This window comes from Rissa tridactyla, chromosome Z (genome assembly GCF_028500815.1).
Source record: "Rissa tridactyla isolate bRisTri1 chromosome Z, bRisTri1.patW.cur.20221130, whole genome shotgun sequence".
Classification (NCBI taxonomy): domain Eukaryota; kingdom Metazoa; phylum Chordata; class Aves; order Charadriiformes; family Laridae; genus Rissa; species Rissa tridactyla.
Window position 1 is genome coordinate 35,616,269 of NC_071497.1, and position 17,891 is coordinate 35,634,159.

Genomic DNA, 17,891 nt, shown 5'->3' on the forward strand with positions numbered 1-17,891 from the left:
GAAGATTCGGGAAACCACAGACCTGTTAAGTGTAACCTCAGTTCCTGGGAAAACTGCAGAGAAGATCATGCTGGGTGCGGTTGAAAGGCATTTAGAGGACAATGCAATTGTCAGGCATGGCCAGCATGGGTTCACAAAGGGAAAGTCTTGTTTAACTAATTTGGTACCCTGCTACGATAACATCACCCACCTAGGGGACGAAGGGAAGGTGGTGGTTGTAGTTCTTTTGTATTTTAGTAAGGCTTTTGATACTGTCCCTCACAGCATCCTTCTGGACAAGTTGTCCAGCTGTGAGATGGGCAGATACATGGCGCACTGGATGAAGAACTGGCTGAAGGGCAGGGCCCAAAGGGCTGTAGTGAAGGAGGCTACATCTGGCTGGCGACCAGCACCAGAGGTGCTCCTCTGGGCTCAGTTCCAGGGCCAGTCCTGTTGAACGTATTTACCAATGACCTGGATGCAGGAGTTGAATGCACCAGTAGCAAGTTTGATAATTATACTAAACTGGGAGGTGCTGTTGACTCTTGAGGGAGAAGAGGCCTTGCAGAGGGATCTAGATAGACTGGAGCAGTGGGCAATGATTAATGGGATGAAATTTAACAAGTCCAAATGCCAGATTCTGCGCCTGGGGCAGAGGAACGCTGGAGACAAGTATAAATTGCGAGAGCAGTGGCTGGAGAGAAGGCCTACAGAAAGGGGTCTGGGGGAGCATGTCAACAGCAGGTTCAGTATGAGTCAGCAGTGTGCCCTGAGGGCAAACCACATCCTGGGGTGCACCAAACACAGCATAACCGTCCAGTCAAAGGAGGTGATTATCCCATTGTATTTAGCAATTGTGCCGCATCACCTTGTATACTGCGTGCAGTTCTGGGCCCCACAATTAAAGAAGGATGTGAAGGTCCTTGAATGTGTCCAGAGGAGGGCAGCCAAGCTGGTGAAAGGGCTGGAAGGCATGTCCTGTGAGGAGCAGCTGAGGGGTCTGGGCTTGTCTAGTTTGGAGAAAAGGAGGCCCATTGCTCTCTGCAGCTTCCTGAGGAGGGGAAGTGGAGATGGAGGTGCTGAGCTCTTCTCCCTGGGATCCAGTGACAGGATGTGTGGGAATGGTTCAAAGCTGTGCCAGGGGAGTTTTAGACAACATTAAGAAGCATTTCTTTATGGATAGCGTGGTCAGACACTGTAACAGGCTTCCTAGAGGGGTGGTCAATGCCCCATGCCTGTCAGCGTTTAAGAGGTGTTTGGACAACGCCCTTAATAACATGCTTTAACTTTTGGTCAGCCTGGAGGCGGTCAGGCAGTTGGACTAGATGATTCTTGTACATCACTTCCAACTGGAATTATTCTTCCCCCTTCCCCTTCCTCTTCCCCTTCCCCTTCCCCTTCCCCTTCCCCTTCCCCTTCCCCTTCCCCTTCCCTTCCCTTCCCTTCCCTTCCCTTCCCTTCCCTTCCCATGACACACACTTCTGCCTGAGTAGTTTACTTTAGATAGAACTGCAATTAACTGTTGTGCTGCAGTGGGTCAAGGAAATCAAGATCACTTCAGGGTTCAAAATACAGACAGATGTCCCTAGAATTTAACTTGTTTGCAGCTTTACAAAATTAATGTTTATTTTCTCATGTTAAAGGAAGAACTGCAGAAACTGACACATCAGAAATTCCAGTTATCTTCCCTTGCTTAAGCTGAAAAGGAGGTAGTGAGGTCAAGGATATACAAGCATTTTAAGTCTGATACAGAAGACGGGAAAAAAATTAGAATGTAGTATAGGGCAATGCAACTATTATTATACATTATCACAGACACCACATTAGAGTAAGCAAAGAAACTAATATATATTGATATACATGAAGATACCAACAGCTGACTCAGCCACAAACCAAAACAAGAATGTTATTTTCAAATTTCTGTTTCTTGCCAGCAGATTTATTTTGCTTTTTAATCCAGCGACCCATAAAAATCCCAGACTGGAGTGAGACACTGAGTGAGCTGAACCGGCACCCCATGTCATCACCCGGTTGTGTGGGGCTCTGCAGAGCAGCCACAGGGAGCTGTCAGAGCCCCACGGCTGCCCTGGCACCATCAGCTGAGACCCTCCAAATACCCCAGCTGGTACAGTGACAAATCTGCCCCAGGAACCATCCCAGGCACCAGCCCAGGTCAGAGGGAGCCTGCATCCAGTTCTCACGAGCCCAAGCTGGATGTGTCTGGCCGTCACTACTATATCTTTCCCTCACAGTGCTCTGCCTGCGGCCCTGCAGATTTTGAATCCAGCAGCAACCCCTGCTCTCACCAGGGTCATCCTGCACATTGAAGGCCCTGATCTGTAGCCTTGAGATATACCTTTGAATGATGCTGGTCCTGTCCGGGGCTTGGGGAAAAGAGAAGGTACTTGTGTCAGTTCTGGCTTCCCTTGTCAAAGAGCTCTCAAGACTGGCCATCTCAGCTTCAGAGACCAAAACCCACCAAAGACTGAGGTCATCGGAGCCAACAATGCAGCAGCAGCCTTGTGGTATTATATACCTATAGCTTGAATAGTATGTTTGATTAATGCTTGGATTTAGCTGTTACTGCTAAATAAATAATCCTGCTTTTTAAAATAGGTACAGTCACCCTTTTCAGGAGACCAGCAACAGCATCACATTTGCACGGTATCCTTAGAAGAACAATCTCATATGTTGTTCATCCAAAGACGACTACTTTCAAACCAAGGAGGAGACTTTTGTAGTTCACTCTCCAAAAAAAGAGGACTGTACCTATGCAGAGAAAGAAAATGCCTTGCCCCCTTTGGTCATGATGAGAACAGTCCACTCCTGTGTCTCTTTCCAGGTAAGAAAGGTTAAAGAGGCTGTGAGTTTGCAAAAGCCATAGTCCCTCCTAAACAGAAAAAGTTATCCAGGGAAGATGCTTTCACAGGGCAGGTCTAGCTCACCAAAGCCATCTGTGTGCTCTTGTTTCTCCAATATCAGCACGATAAAAAGCAACAGCTACATTTTTTACAGGGAAGAAACAAGCTGGACTTTAAAGCAAATGTGAAGAAACATATTAGGTACTACAGTGTTCAAGGTGAAAACACATTCTCCCATGGCTGCTATCTTATGATACTGAGCCACACCACGGTCCACACAGCCTTACTGTGACTCCAGGGATACTCCTTTCACAGGGAGGAGAGGGACTCTAGTGTGTCGTGTTCTGAGTCCCAGACAGGATCTAGGCTGCATATCCAGCACGGAGATGCTCTGCTCAAGCAGGACTGATTTCACGTGGTTTGACTGGGAGAAGACAGCTAGGAAGAGGCAGCAAGTTTCAATGTAAACACATATGCACCTGGGAGAGGGACTGCCACATAGGGCTAGGAAATGTAGAATTTCTGTTTGGCATTGTTAGCTATGCATTTCAAGTGCCCAGTCTCCCTATTTAGTACTGATTTCGTTTTGTTCTTCTCTTCCTTTTCTCTTATTATTGGGGTTCAGCCACAGATTCTGTGACATGTTCTGTTTGCTTCAGACAGCGCTGTAACTATCAGTAAGGGGAAGATCATTATTTTTTTCTGGATTATCTTTTCCCATCTACCTCTGTCTATGACAGCGTTCTGATTTCATTTTCTGTTTTTCTACTTTGCCTGTCCACCAGGTTGTTGATGCATCTGTTGCATCAACAACACTGTCCCAGGACAGTCTAGCAAAGACAGCACTGAAATCCACCCATGCTCTCTGGGAACTGAGATTTTCTGAAGAATAGGTGTTCTCTGTATCCTCTGCCCTTTGATTATCCATGATATTCTGCTGTTTTTCAATTCTTTGTGTGCTTGCTCAACACCGCTAGCTGCAGACCGGGAGCTTCTAGCCTGGGTAATAGATGGTTGTCTTTCAGGGTCCAAAGCTGGAGTAGCTACCCAAAAGGCACATTATACATCTCCCCAGAAAATTTCCAGGGAAATGGCAATTGACCCACTAAGCTGTGGTAGATAACAACCTACAGAGCAGCTTTTGTGAAGAATCCAGAAATATTAGCAGGTAGGTAATTACACCTCTTATCTGAGGTGTAAGATGTTGTGAAGTACCATGTAATAAGGGCAGCCACAGCTGCATATACTTAGGTATATCCCCCCCCCCCCCCCCGCCCCGTGACTTACAGGGGACCAGCTCCCTCTCTTACCGAGTAAGGTCAGGATGTGAACTCCTGCTTTGCTTCTATTCAAACACCAACCATTACTTCTTAATCTGTCATAATTTAGATGCCCTGTCAGTGAAATAATTCACATGAAAACTGCCCTTTCAAACGAAATACTGTCCTACACACCACCTTCCTTCTTACAGAGTCTGGCTTTTACGGATATTGATGCCTATGGGGCAGAAAGGATGATGCCAAGCAAGACTCTCCCTGTTTGAGCAGTGTGCCTTACACAGTCCCTCTGCTGTCAACACCTGCAGTCCATTTTTGCCACAGGGTCACTGTTCCTCTGCACAACCACATCCGAGGAGAAACATGGTCCCAGTCTCCTTCACCTAACAGCAATGGCAGGACCAGTAATATCTCTGGGGTGGAAGGATATTACCTAATGTCATAGCTGTGCCACAGAGCTTCAGCAGGAATGTAAAAGATTCAACACTTTCTGCAACAGTAATAGCATCCATGAACATTATGTAGGTCTCCAAGAAACAGCTTAGAGGTGGCAATCTCACCAGGTTTCCCCCAGTCTACCAGCAGTACCATCTGGCAGCAAGGCAGAGCTGTCTGCATGGCTGTAGAGTCACAAGGAGAGGAATTTGGCAGCAATATTGGCCTGAGCTGTGTCTGCTCAGTGCCCCCATTGCCACAACTGCCAGGAAATGGGTTTAACTTGGCAGCAACCTTTGACTGCTGCCGCTATGGAGTGGGCAGCACACCACATTGGGAGGGGGGATGACAAAGGGGAGGAGGAGGAATGGAATTACGTAGAATTCACTTTGCTGTTGAAACTGCACGAAACCATCAGGAAACTGTAGCCTGGAGGCACAGCCGGATGCGCAGTCTGGCGGAGCGAACGGCCCTTCCACCTCCACAGAAAGCATTAGCTGTTGAATTGCTGCTCTCTGTCTAGCTACTGCAGTTCCTACGAAGGCTAGGAGCCTTCCACTGATCAAGGCATTTTGCTGAGGCATTTGAAGCTCGGTGTGTCTGTGTACAGTCTTCTCAGCCAAGTTGTTTCCCTTAAATAAGTAAGTCTTAATTAGAATAAATTACTTAGGGTTATAATACAGTGTGATTTATGCTGTTTGCTTAGTTTTACTTAAATGAGTAGCTAGATTTTCTGAAACCTTTAGGCCGCAATAGCATTAATTTTCTTAGTAATTTTCCTAGCAGCTGGTACAGTTCTGTGTTTAGTCTTTCAGTATAAGAAAAATGCCAGTAACACGCTGATATTTTGGTAGTGTTTTCCATAAGTCCGGGACTTTTCAGTTCCCCATGTTCTGTCAGAGAGTGCAGGTGCACAAGAAATGTAAACCAGAAGATAAGGAGGCTCCAACCGTCAGCACAGGCTGCAAATCAACAAGATAAGAACAGTCAACAGCCTGCCTGCCTGCAGAAAAATAATCCAGAAAGGTGCTGGAAGACCCCAGGCCAAAAATCATCATTGGAGTAAGAGATGCGTGAACAGCGTGTGAGGGGCGGATGTACAGACTGCAAGGATGTAATTGCCAAGGGATTTCTTTGTTTGAGGTTCCTCCCTTTTTGAAGGCATCAAGTCTGGGCTGACCCTGCTGCTGTACCTTTCAATGAAATGACTTATTTTTTATAAAATCTGATGCCTGAGGCTCTGCTGCAGGAAACCTTGGGTTGAGCCTGAAGAAGGAAGGAGTGTGCCTAAGAGTAAGTGTGAGTGTGGGTGTGAGAGAGGAGTCGAAAGGGGCACTTGTCAGCTCACCAGGGTCACTCACTCCAAAGGGACCCTGGTCCCAGCAGTTAAATACGCAGGTGGCGTGTGTGTCGCTCCTTGAATGGTGTGTGAATGCTTGGGCAACGGCTTCTCCTCTAACTGTAACACCTCCTCTAACTGTAACGAAAGGAAACAATGCAGCTCTTTCTAAGAGAAAGAACAGGACAAAATTGTGGAAGTGTACATCATACATTTATTACTGAACAACTCTCTCAACTCCAAAATTGGGCACAGGGATTAAAAATAAAAATTCATTGCACTACCTAGTAAAGCATTACTAGTAACTCTCATAAAAAATGTACAAATTTTGTTAAAAATTTATCAAGCCTTCAAATGATTTGGTTACAGATATTTATAATACATTTAAAACTACATGTTAAATGATACAATAGCATATGATTTAAAGGAAACACTTGACAAAGTATGATTCCAACAAAACACATAAGCTTTCATAATCATTAGCAAATCTGAAATACAAGTAGCAAAATGAGGTAAAAGGCCCAAAGATAACTCAGTCAAAATGTGTTTTCTACAACTAAAATTAAGAATGTTGGTCAATTTCATCCCAAGTATTCTACAATGTATAACAGTGTGAAATCACATTCAAGAGCTTGTACAAAATGGCATAGAACAAAAGGCTTTAATTTTTTTGTAATGGGACATAGGAATTATCTGTAGGCCTTGATATCCACTAAAATGTCAAATTAAATTGACAGTTTATGCAAAAAACACAGCAGTGACAATATGATAACGCGGACATATTACAGGTTGGTTTTGTGGGTTGTGTTTGGTTTTTTTTTTTTTTTTTTTTGAGAAAAAGGAGCCAGGTGATGGCAGAAAGGCAATGAACATTAAAAAATCTTGCTGAATTCAGGTGCTGCCAGGCACCATGGCAGGCTATGGAATTACACAGAAATGTGCATAACACATGGCAGTTAACAGCTGAACATGAATCCCCCTCCCCTGACAGCCACAACACAGAGGACTTGCTTGTAGCTTGTCTGAGCTGATTCAGAACATATGCATGTGTGCTGTTTATATGCACTAACGACAGGAAGCAAGTCCACATACATCTACAAGAGTCCCATGCAAACGAAAGAACCATTCCAGAAGAGATGAGCCATTAAGAGTGCAACAATTAATTTCAGCATTTTACTAACTTTGACCCTCCATCTCCTAGATCTCCCACTGCCTCACAGAGTTTTTTACTGGGGAAAAAGGGACATTACGTATCAAGACTTCTCCAGTTCTAGAAAGAGGACACTTTCCCTTAGCTACAAAGTGTTTTGTTCATTCGTATGTAACTTAGAAAAAGTACCCTCTTTCCATGCTTCAAACGGAATACTAAGCACAGTAGTGTTAACTATGTTTAAATCTGTACACAAATAATTCTTTCTTTTGCAGTTATATAAAAGAGCCTAAGTTTTTTAAGACATATGTGGTATATGATTTTTAAACAACATGATCTTATTTGTTAAAAAAATAAATCTTATTACATGTAATTTAACCTGCTAGGTGTTATTCTGAAAAGCCTATTTAACTCCACTGGAAGAAAGAAGGAATTCTAATGTTTTGAAGTTGATGTAACAGCATTTTTATTTATTTAGTGTTCTTAAGTATGGATAGGCATGGAAAGACTCACTGTTTTTGAGAACTACCTGCAAACAGAGGGAAGAGCATTTCAAATAGGGCAAAATTGTGCTTTTATTTTACCTGCACCAAGAGCTGTGACTGGTCTGTAGATCTTCAGAGAGGAAAATCATCTAACACTGTTTGATATAATAACTGATACTAAAGCATAGCAGCATACAAAAGCATCAGAAATGACAAAGAATAAACTTAAAGCTGAGACTGGCAGCAAGTTGCAGCAATATTGCTAATCGTGCCACTTGTGCTGCTGCAACCAAAGTAATGAACTGAATTTAGGGTAATTTTGTGGCAAAAAGTGCATCCTTTGAATAACTATGGTATGCAGACCTAAATATGTTGCTAGAACATATCAAAAGTGTTAACAGTCTGAATGTTATACATGAAGATAAATTGTTTTTCAATAGCTCAAATAAACCATTATTCAGAGCACCTGAATGGAGGTTATCACCTCCTATTTCACAGCACTGTTCTGGAAGGTGTTACAATTTTCTGCTGTAGGGGAGTGCTCTGGAAACTTGACTCCAAAAACCAAGGGAGTTCTTTCTTTATACCGCACTTATCATGAAACAAGGAAGGGCAAGAAGCAGCATCAGGGCAATTGGACTCTGCAGTTAGTGATCAAAAACCATCTTCTCTTGTGATACAATGAAAACAATCAGAAATTCTACTTCTCTTGAGAAAATGCTAAAAATTTTATTTTATTCATGAAGTTGCAGGAATAAAATTGTAATCTTTTATGAGTTATTTTAGTTGTATATAAACTCCCTTGTAAATGACAAAGAGTGTATGTGATTAAAGCCAATATTTATAAGCTAAAAGATTATGTCCTTAGCAAGCACAATGGCCAAACATGAAGTGCTGTTGCACAAGACCCTCAGTCTCCTTTCTGCTTCCTTTCATGGAAGAAACATGTAAGTGGCAAATCCAGGTAGAAAAAATTAAAAGGAGAACAGAATAGCATTGGTATTCATATTAGCAATTGAAAATATTAATATTGCTAAATGATTTGTGCAATATAGCAACTTTACATTGATAAAACAACTTGTAAATCAGCCATTTAAAAATCCAGATTTTGTAACATATGCTAAAAACCCCAAGGTTACTCATGTATGAACAATCAATGCACTCTTTAGTAGTAGACATTTAAAGCCTCCAATGAAGGGGAAGCATAACAGCTGTTTGAACAGTAGGTAGAAAGGTCTTTATACCTGTAAGTACATTGGGGAGGAAATACTAAATGTCTGTAATTGCTGCACCCATCGCATTCAGTGTGCAACTGCAAACACAAGGAAAGGAACCAGTGTACAGTACTAGTACTGTTTAAATAACACACAAGATTATACATTGCAGCATAATTATTACTACACACATACGTTCTCAGTACATGCTGGTATATAGGTCCTCAACCACACGTCACGCATCCTCTCACAAGCGAGCACACATTCGCACCATTCATTCCCGCTCACAGTATCTGAAGGCTCTATATAAGGTAGATTGCTATATTGTTTGGAGCTACCACTTTTTTTTTCTTTTTTCTTTTATATAAAAGCACATGCTAAAAGATCACATCCACAGTAATCTCGCAACACTCGGAATGATCACACAAAAACCAGGGAATGTTAGTGCACACACAAAATTAAGCTAAAAAAAATATCTTTGGAGTTCCAATCACACTGTTAGTATAACAATCCCATTACTGTGAAGACTAGTTATAAGCTTTATAATTGATTAAGTCACACAGTGCAAAGTAAGGTCCATTGACCCTTTTGTATAAAGGGTAGGCTGGAAGCCACATGGGTAAGTTCAATAGAGAGTTCATATATACATGTGACCAGAAACACCCAAACCAGATTTGTGCTCTTAGATTGGTCATTCTGAATCACGATGCACTTCCGAAGCATCAGCTCTACAAATTGGGCAGGTACGATTTGCCTGTAAAACCAGAAACAAGAGAGGGTTTACTGTACTGACAAATACGTTGTTAAGGTAATGTGTATGCGACACTGACATCTGTGAGTACTGAAAAGCAATTCAAGAGTACTCAAAACCAGAGAAGACAAAGTGTGCTTATGCCTTTTTTTTAGTTTTTTTTTTTGTTACGTTACAGTGGTGTGATAAGTTCACCAATTCAAAATCATGTTTACAAAAAAACATTGTGCCTTTTATCTTTAAAAATAAAGCAAAACGACAAACTAGGCTTTATCTAAGTGATGGTGGTTTTATTAATGCAGATACATAGTTATAGTCTATTGCAATCAGATGGATGCAAGTAAGAAGCTGTACTGTGTGCACCCACCAAAACAAGACTAGCAACCTTGATCTGCAAATAAACCTCCTATATGAGGGTGTCATGTTGTCACAAGCTCTACTGATCAGGGATCACATCTCTTCATACTCTGTTTATTCAGTCATTCTCACAGAAATCCATCACACTGACTTGGTCAAAGCTGAAAGCAGAACAGGGGAAAAGGGAAGGGGTTTTAGAAGACAGAAAGGAGGAGAGAGAGAGAGAGAAAGACAGAGAAAGAGAGAGAGAGAGAAAGAAAGAGGCTGGGGTGGAAGAGAGAGAGAGACAGAGAGAGGAGAGAAAAGAGGACCTGATGAAACAGGTATTCCAATTAGACACACAAGCATGTCTAAATTTAGCCCTTCAGTAAAGCACTCACTGAAAATATGTCCTGTGAGTCTTTTACTTTTAAAGGTTCCTTAAAAAGATAAGAAACATGAGAAGTAACATTCCTTAAGCTACTGGGAAAGTACTTATGCCTTCTCATCCCCCTTTTCAAATAAAGGCTAATTACATTTCAGCAAATGATGAGAAAAACCTCAAATCAAACATATAACATCTATGATAAAACATTTCATTTGAAAAGGGCAGAGTGAAGCAAACTCTTCCCTGCCTCAAATTCTGTATTTCATAGCTCCCAAAATTGCAGGACAAACCACTGTCAACTCCAAGATTTTCTAAGGTAGCCAAATTTTTCAATGAAAATACAAGGAAGAATCGTAAGATCATAAAATGGTTTGGGTTAAAAGGGACCTTTAAGATCATCTAGTTCCAACCCCCCTGCCCTGGGCAGGGACACCTCCCACTAGACCAGGTTGCTCAAAATCCCATCCAACCTGGACTTGAACATTTCCAGGGATGGGGCATCCACAGCTTCCCTGGGCAACCTGTTCCAGTGTCTCACCACCCTCACAGTAAAGAATTTCTTCCCAATATCTAATCTAAAACTACCCCCTTTCAGTTTAAAACTGCTACCCATCATCCTATTGGTACACTCCCTCATGAACAGTCCCTCCCCATCTTTCCTGTGGGCCTCCTTTAAGTACTGGAAGGCTGCTATAAGGCCTCCCTGGAGCCTTCTCTTCTCCAGGCTGAACAACCCCAACTCTCTCAGCCTGTCCTCATAGCAGAGGTGCTCCAGCCCTCTGATCATCTTTGTGGCCCTCCTCTGCACTCACTCCAACAGGTCCATGTCCTTCTTAAGTTGGGGGCCCCAGAGCTGGACACAGTATTCCAGGTGGGGTCTCACGAGAGCAGAGTAGAGGGGCAGAGTCACCTCCCTCAACCTGCTGGGCACTCTTCCTTTGATGTAGCCCAGCATGCAGTTGGCTTCAGGTTGTGAGCGCACATTGCTGGCTCATGTTGAGCTTCTCATCCACCAACAATCTCAAGTCCTTCTTCCTCAGGGCTGCTCTCCAGCCATTCTCTGCCCATTCTGTATTTGTGCCTGGGATTGCCCTGACCCAGGTGCAAGACCTTGTACTTGGCCTTGTTGAACTTCATGAGGTTTGCACAGGCCCACCTCTCAAGCCTGTCCAGGTCCTTCTGGATGGCATCCCTTCCCTCCAGCATGTTATCACACCACACAGCTTGGTGTCTTCAGCAAACTTGCTGAGGGTCCACTCAATCCCACTGTCCATGTCCCCAACAAAGATGTTAAACAGCACCAGTCCCAGTACCGACCCCTGAGGAACACCACTTGTCACTGGGCTCGACTTGGACATTAAGCTGTTGACTGTAACTCTTTCAGTGTGACTGTCCAGCCAATTCCTTATCCACTGAATGATCCATCCATCGAATCCACGTCTCTCCAATTTAGAGACAAGGATGCCATGCGGGACAGTGTCAAATGCTCTGCACGAGTCCAGGTAGATGATGTCAGTTGCTCTAACACCATCGTGGCTTTCTAAGCCACCAAATTTGTCAGGCACGACCTGCCCTTAGTGAAGCCATGTTGGCTGTCACCAATCACCTCCTTATTTTCCATGTGCCTTAGCAGAGTTTCCAGGAGGATCTGCTCCATGATTTTGCCAGGCACAGGGGTGAGACTGACTGGCCTGCAGATCCCCAAGTCTTCCTTTTTTTTCCTTTTTGAAAATGGGGGTTATATTTCCCCTTTTCCAATCAGCGGGAACTTCACCAGACTGCCATGACTTCTCAAATATGATGGATAGTGGCTTGGCAAGAACATCCAGCAGTTCCCTCAGGATCCATGGATGCATCTCATCAGGTCGCATGGACTTGTGTACCTTCAGGTTCCTTAGATGGTCTGAAATCTGATCTTCTGCTACAGTGGGCGTTCCTCATTCTCCCGGTCCTTGGCCTTTGCCTACTTCAACTTGGGCAGCATGGGTAGAGCACTTGCTGGTGAAGATTGAGGCAAAAAACATCACTGAGTGCCTCAGCTTTGTCCATGTCCCAGGTGACCAGGTCTCACATTTCCCTCCTGAGTGGGTCCACATTTTCCCTTTTATCTTCCTTTTATCACTGATGTACCTGTAGAAGCTATTCTTGTTGTCTCTGATGTCCCTGGCCAGATGTAACTCTATCTGGGTTTTAGCTTTCCTAACCTAATCCCTGGCTGCTCAGACAATTTCCCTCTAATTCCTCCCAGGCTACCTGTCCTTGCTTCCACTCGCTCTAGGCTTCCTTTTTCAGTTTGAGATTGTCCAGGAGCTCCTTGTTCATGCATGCAGGCCTCCTGGCATTTTTGCCTGATTTCCTCTTTGTCAGTATGCATTGCTCCTGAGCTTGGAGAAGGTGGTCCTTGAATATTAACCAGCTCTCTTGGACCCCCCTTCCCTCCAGGGCTTTATCCCATGGTACTCTGTCAAGCAGATCCCTGAATTGGCTAAAGTCTGCACTCCTGAAGCCCAGGGTAGTGAGCTTGCTGTGTGCCCTCCTCACTGCCCTAAGGATCGTGAACTCCACCACCTCATGGTCACTGCAGCCAAAGATGCCCTTGAGCGTCATATTACCCATCAGCCTCTCCTTGTTGGTGAGAACAAGGTCCAGCACGGCATCTCTACTTGTTGGCTGCTCCATCACTTGGAGAAGGAAGTTATCATCAATGCATTCCAGGAACCTCCTGGATTGCTTATGCCCTGCTGTGTTGTCCCTCTAACAGATATCGGTGTGGCTGAAGTCTGCCATAAGGACCAGGGCTTGTGAAGGAGGTCTATCTGTCTATAGAGGGCCTTGTCATTGCGGTCTTCCTGGTCAGGTGGCCTATAGGAGATGCCTGCTGTAACATCATCTGTCCTTATCCTCCATTTGATCCTGACCCATAAGCTCTCAGTCAGCTCCTCATCCAACACCAAGCAAAGCACCACACACTCCAGTTGGTCACTGACACAGGGGGTGACACCCCCTCCTCATCTCCCCTGCCTGTCCTTCCTAAACAGCCTGTATCCTTCCATTCCAACACTCCAGTCATAGGAACCACCCCGCCATGTCTCTGGGATGCCAATAAGATCACAGCCCTGCAGATGCCTCTAAATCTGCCTGTTTATTCCCCACGCTATGTGTGTTCGTGTAAGTAAGTTGGGCCCCCAGTACAGCTGACTTACTGACTGGAATTCCTTTTTGCTGCACTCCAGGTGCTCTCCTGCTGACCTGTGATTCTTGTCCAGGCTCCAGGCATCTATTGCTGGCACTGGCATCGTACTGGGGACTGGGATGGATTGATGTTCCCCTCCGCCAGCAACTTTAGTTTAAAGCCCTCTTCACCAGCTTGGCAAGCCTTAGGCCAAAGATGCTCTTCTCCTTCTCTCAGAGGTGGATCCCATCAGCCCCCAGTAGACATTGTTTCTCAAAGCAAGTCCCATGGTCTAAGTAGCTGAACTCCTGGCTGTGGCACCAGTCCTGTAGCCATTTGTTGATTTGCCAGATCTGACTGGCCCTGTCAAAGCTTCTCCCTTTGACTGGGAGTATTGATGAAAAATCTACCTGTGCTGCAGAGTCCTTAACCACTGCTCCCAGGGCTCCATAATCTTTCCTGATACTCCTCAGACTGTTCCTGGTCGTATCACTGGTGCCCACATGAAACAACAGCAGCAGATAACAGTCAGTGGACTGTACGAGGCTTGTTATCTCTTGGTGATATCCTAGATAAGAGCCCCTCATAAGCAGCACACTCTAGAGAGTGCATCAGGTCAGCAAATGGGTGCCTCTGTTCCCCTCAGAAGAGAGTCACCTACTACTATCGCTGGTCAGCTTTTCTTAGTTGCTCTGGTTGTTACACAGAGAGCAGTTCAGACTGCCTTACTCAGCTCCAGCATCTCTCCTATGTGACTAGTTTTTCCTCTTCAGTCTGCAGAGCAGTGAAGCGGTTCTGCAAGGGCATCTCAGGCTTTGGGTCTCTTCTTCCTGCTGGTCCTTGTCATTGCAAGCTTCCATTCTTCTGCACTATTGGCACCCCTCCCTTTTCTGTGTGCTGGTAGGGGAATTTTTGGTTGTTTGGCCATGGGTTGCGGGTCCACTGCAGACTGTGCTTGGAACCAGCTATTTAACTCCCCGGCCTCCCCAATGCAATGCCTCCTCACTATCTCCTGTAGCTCAGGTGGCTGAGCTGCAGCAGGTCCTCTACCTGGGCACACCTTTTGCAAGCAGGTCTGCCACCTATCCCTGCCCCAGGAGAAGAGGTCGAGGCACGTCCCGCAGTCTGATGTCTGCACTGCAGCCGCTCTCTTCAGCAGCTTCCTCTGGGTGGAGGCATCGGCCACTGCTGGGGTAGATGGTGCAGACCTCCCAGCCAGAGCTGCAGTGTTTGTCCTCTGACAAGTGCCCACCATTCTGCCTTGAGAGGCAGGTAGCATGAGTGCCCTGGACCTGTGCAGACAGTCATAAGACAGTGCCCGGCTGCTGTGTTAGGTGTACGTCAAGTCTCCCATTCGGCCAGCAGAATGCCCCTCATTCAAAGAGGTGCCCTTCCTGTGTGAGCTGCATCAAGAAATGGGGCTCTGAAGGCCAGCGTTGAGAAATCATGGCCACAAATTTCAAATCCAAATGATAAATGCCAATGAAAGTAATATTTTATTACTGAAAAACACTATTTAGTAATGCAAGTTAAAACAGGGTAGATTTTTCCTGTCAGTTACTCATTTTATTATTTTTTATAGTTTATATCATAGTTATTATTGTAGTTTTTGTAAAGCACAGATTGGATATTAAGAAATAACCAAATCCTGTGAAATAGGAATTAACAATACTGTGAAAAGCAAAAGGATAACATCCCTCCTGTTAATTTGGTTTTCTGCACAGTATTACATCTTCTCTCACAATTCTTTAACCTTGCTTAACCAGGGAAGTATAAATTAAAGTGGGAAAGCTAATGCACTGTAGAACAACATTTCCTCTCACTTGCTCACACTACCTAAAAAGGTAGTACTGCACATCGCACTATACCAGGCAGGGCAGATCAAACCTTTCAAGCATAGACAAGCCACAGAGCTTCCTCAGATAATTTTTTTTTTCTCCATCAACAACAACAGGCAGTAGAATAAGGATTTTTTAATTTTTTTTAATATAGTTGGATTGGATCACCAGCCTCTTATTTAAATCCTTCACTAACAACACGGTGAAACTTAAAAGAAGCAACTTGACTCCACAGTTCTAGAACTAGTTCTAGAAATATTCCTAGATAGCAACTTCTTTCTTCAAAGAGGCAAGATTAAAATCAGTAAAACATAGGGACAAACTGCTAACATTTTAATTTTTTACCTTGTGGAAAAAACTTACAAGTACTGAAAGCTACGATTTTTACCTTCCTTTGCAGAATTTATCAACATGATGTTGCCTGAATTAAGGGGATGTGGACATTATTATACTATCAACATACACACAAAAAAAATAGTTGTCAAATACATAAAGGAATGGACAGAAGGCAAAACTATAGCACAAAATATCTCCCCGTTATCCTCACTTCCAGATGTTTGGTGCTTAACTGTAACCAAGTTTAGATAGAGGCTGTAACTAAAATAGGCTGGTGTTACAGGTAATTTGTTACAGTTTGCAAACAAAATAATCTTTATATCCATGTAACACCTTTGTACCAGTGTAACTAAACCCATATGGTTGCAATCCTACCCTATGATGCTTTAACCTTGTCTAGCTTATTTTGCATCTAGCTCTGGAATTACCGATGTTGATAAAAGCAGTTTTAGCTGGGTATAACTGCACCCCCCTTTAGGTTTAGATTGCGTATCTTTCACCTCATTCCCCCAGCTAGCTGACACTCTTACAGTCATAGAGTTTTTCTATTATAAGACAACCTTTAGAAAATACCACACTTGCAGATCTGTTCAAAAATACAAAGCTTCTAGGCTGGGACAAGAACATCAGAAAAAAAGCTGGTTTACCATTACTACAGTACATCTGATTCTGAAAACAAAGACTGAACTAAATCTCTTTTTTTCCCCACTTTGCTGTTCTGAATTTGATTGTAAGTTCATTACCAGTTGAAAGTACTAAATCTAACTGTAGAACTGCCACACTGAGTCCCAAATAAGCTTAATTCAACATACTTGTCTGACTCTTGAAATCAACGTCAGGTAAGAAAGAGCAGAAGAACAGGACAAGCATGCATGATACTTCCCTGACATGTTCTTCTAACTTCCAGCAATCTGCAGATCAGGGGCTCTATGAATCAGAGGTATATTTTTTTGCATTAATAGCCTGGAAAGAGCTATCTTTTTTAAAATCTATATAATCAATTTAGCCTACATATACCTATAGCAACTGCTATCTCACAGGTTGTGTCAAATGATCTTAGTTCTTTTTTCATAAAACAGAGTGAATACTATCTCTGGATACTCTGTCCACACCACAAATGATTTATAAAGTTTCATGCAATCAAAAAACTTGACAAATCTAACGTGAACACTCCTTGAAAGGAGTAGGGGAACACTGGAGAATACCACATGAATAGATATAATCTACTCTTAATTTGCAGTTACTGAGTAAAACACCATACATCTAGCATAGATATATTGATAATATTATGGGGGTGTGTGCATGTGTTTTCTTAATCTGACAATAAAATAGGTGTTTACATTCCTCTTGCTGATTTTCAAGTATGTACATGGAGGCAGATACTGAAGGACAAAAGTTTTACTGAAAGTTATGAGCACTGTTGTGGAAACATTTACATTGGCCTTAGATTTTGTAGAAGCCTAAGACTGCTGTGGGTACTGTAGCCGAAGAGCAATTTCATATCCCAGTTTCTAAAATATTTCTCATTATTCTTGATATCTTGTCAGCCAAAAGAATGCTGTCAATAATAACTTGATTTTTTCATTCTCTGCGCTGAATATTTTAGTGTGTGCCTAAAATATTCATTTCTTGCTTTTATGAAGCCATAAAGGCAAGGGGGTTTAGTTTCCTTTTGGAAAACAACACGCACTGTCTGTAATTCTCTAGGGACTGTATCCTGTATTAACATAGGACCATTGCAGTTTCAAATGTTCTACACGACAGATGACACACAGACTTACACTAAAGCTGAACAGAATAAAAGACTGAAAAAAGATGAGGCGAGATGGGGATCAATACTTCAGTTGATCTGGCTAATGCACCTTGTAGAGATGGCTGTCTACCATCATCTACTTATTTGTATTTCTTGTTCTTCACATCTTCTGTACTGCTGCTATTTTCACTGTCCTCTTACTGGTCTGCCCTGATTCTAGATCCCTTCTTTTCTGCTCCAGTTCTCTTGGAAGGGTATATCATAATTTTTTAAAATTATAATTTCTATTTGCATATATTACATTTCTATGTATATGTATATATGCATACAGATATATGTACATACATAACACATTTTACTTGCCCCAGACCCTAACGTTAATACCAAAGTGGAGGAGGAATGTATTAGTACTCATTCTTGCTATGCAAGATACATAAAACAGTTAAAGCCACCATCATCACAGAAACTCTAATTCATACTTCCTATATTATTATTTTTTTGAAGTTTTCTTTAATTTCAGGTATTACTCCAATTCACAGTCATTGTTTTGTGCAAATGGAAAACACAGTACCGTCTG

The 17,891-nt window shown here is 43.1% G+C and overlaps 1 protein-coding gene across 4 annotated transcripts in view; it reads right to left on the bottom strand.

Annotated features, from left to right (window-relative positions):
• Positions 1–6,684: 6,684 nt before the first annotated feature.
• RNF38 (ring finger protein 38) overlaps positions 6,685–17,891 on the bottom strand; it is a 116,586-nt gene continuing 105,379 nt past the window's right edge. For all 4 annotated transcript variants that reach the window (XM_054184809.1, XM_054184812.1, XM_054184810.1 and 1 more), the window contains one exon: positions 6,685–9,494. In XM_054184809.1, the coding sequence (XP_054040784.1) occupies positions 9,432–9,494 (63 nt within the window). In that variant the 3' untranslated portion in view covers positions 6,685–9,431. The remainder of the gene's footprint in view (positions 9,495–17,891) is intronic.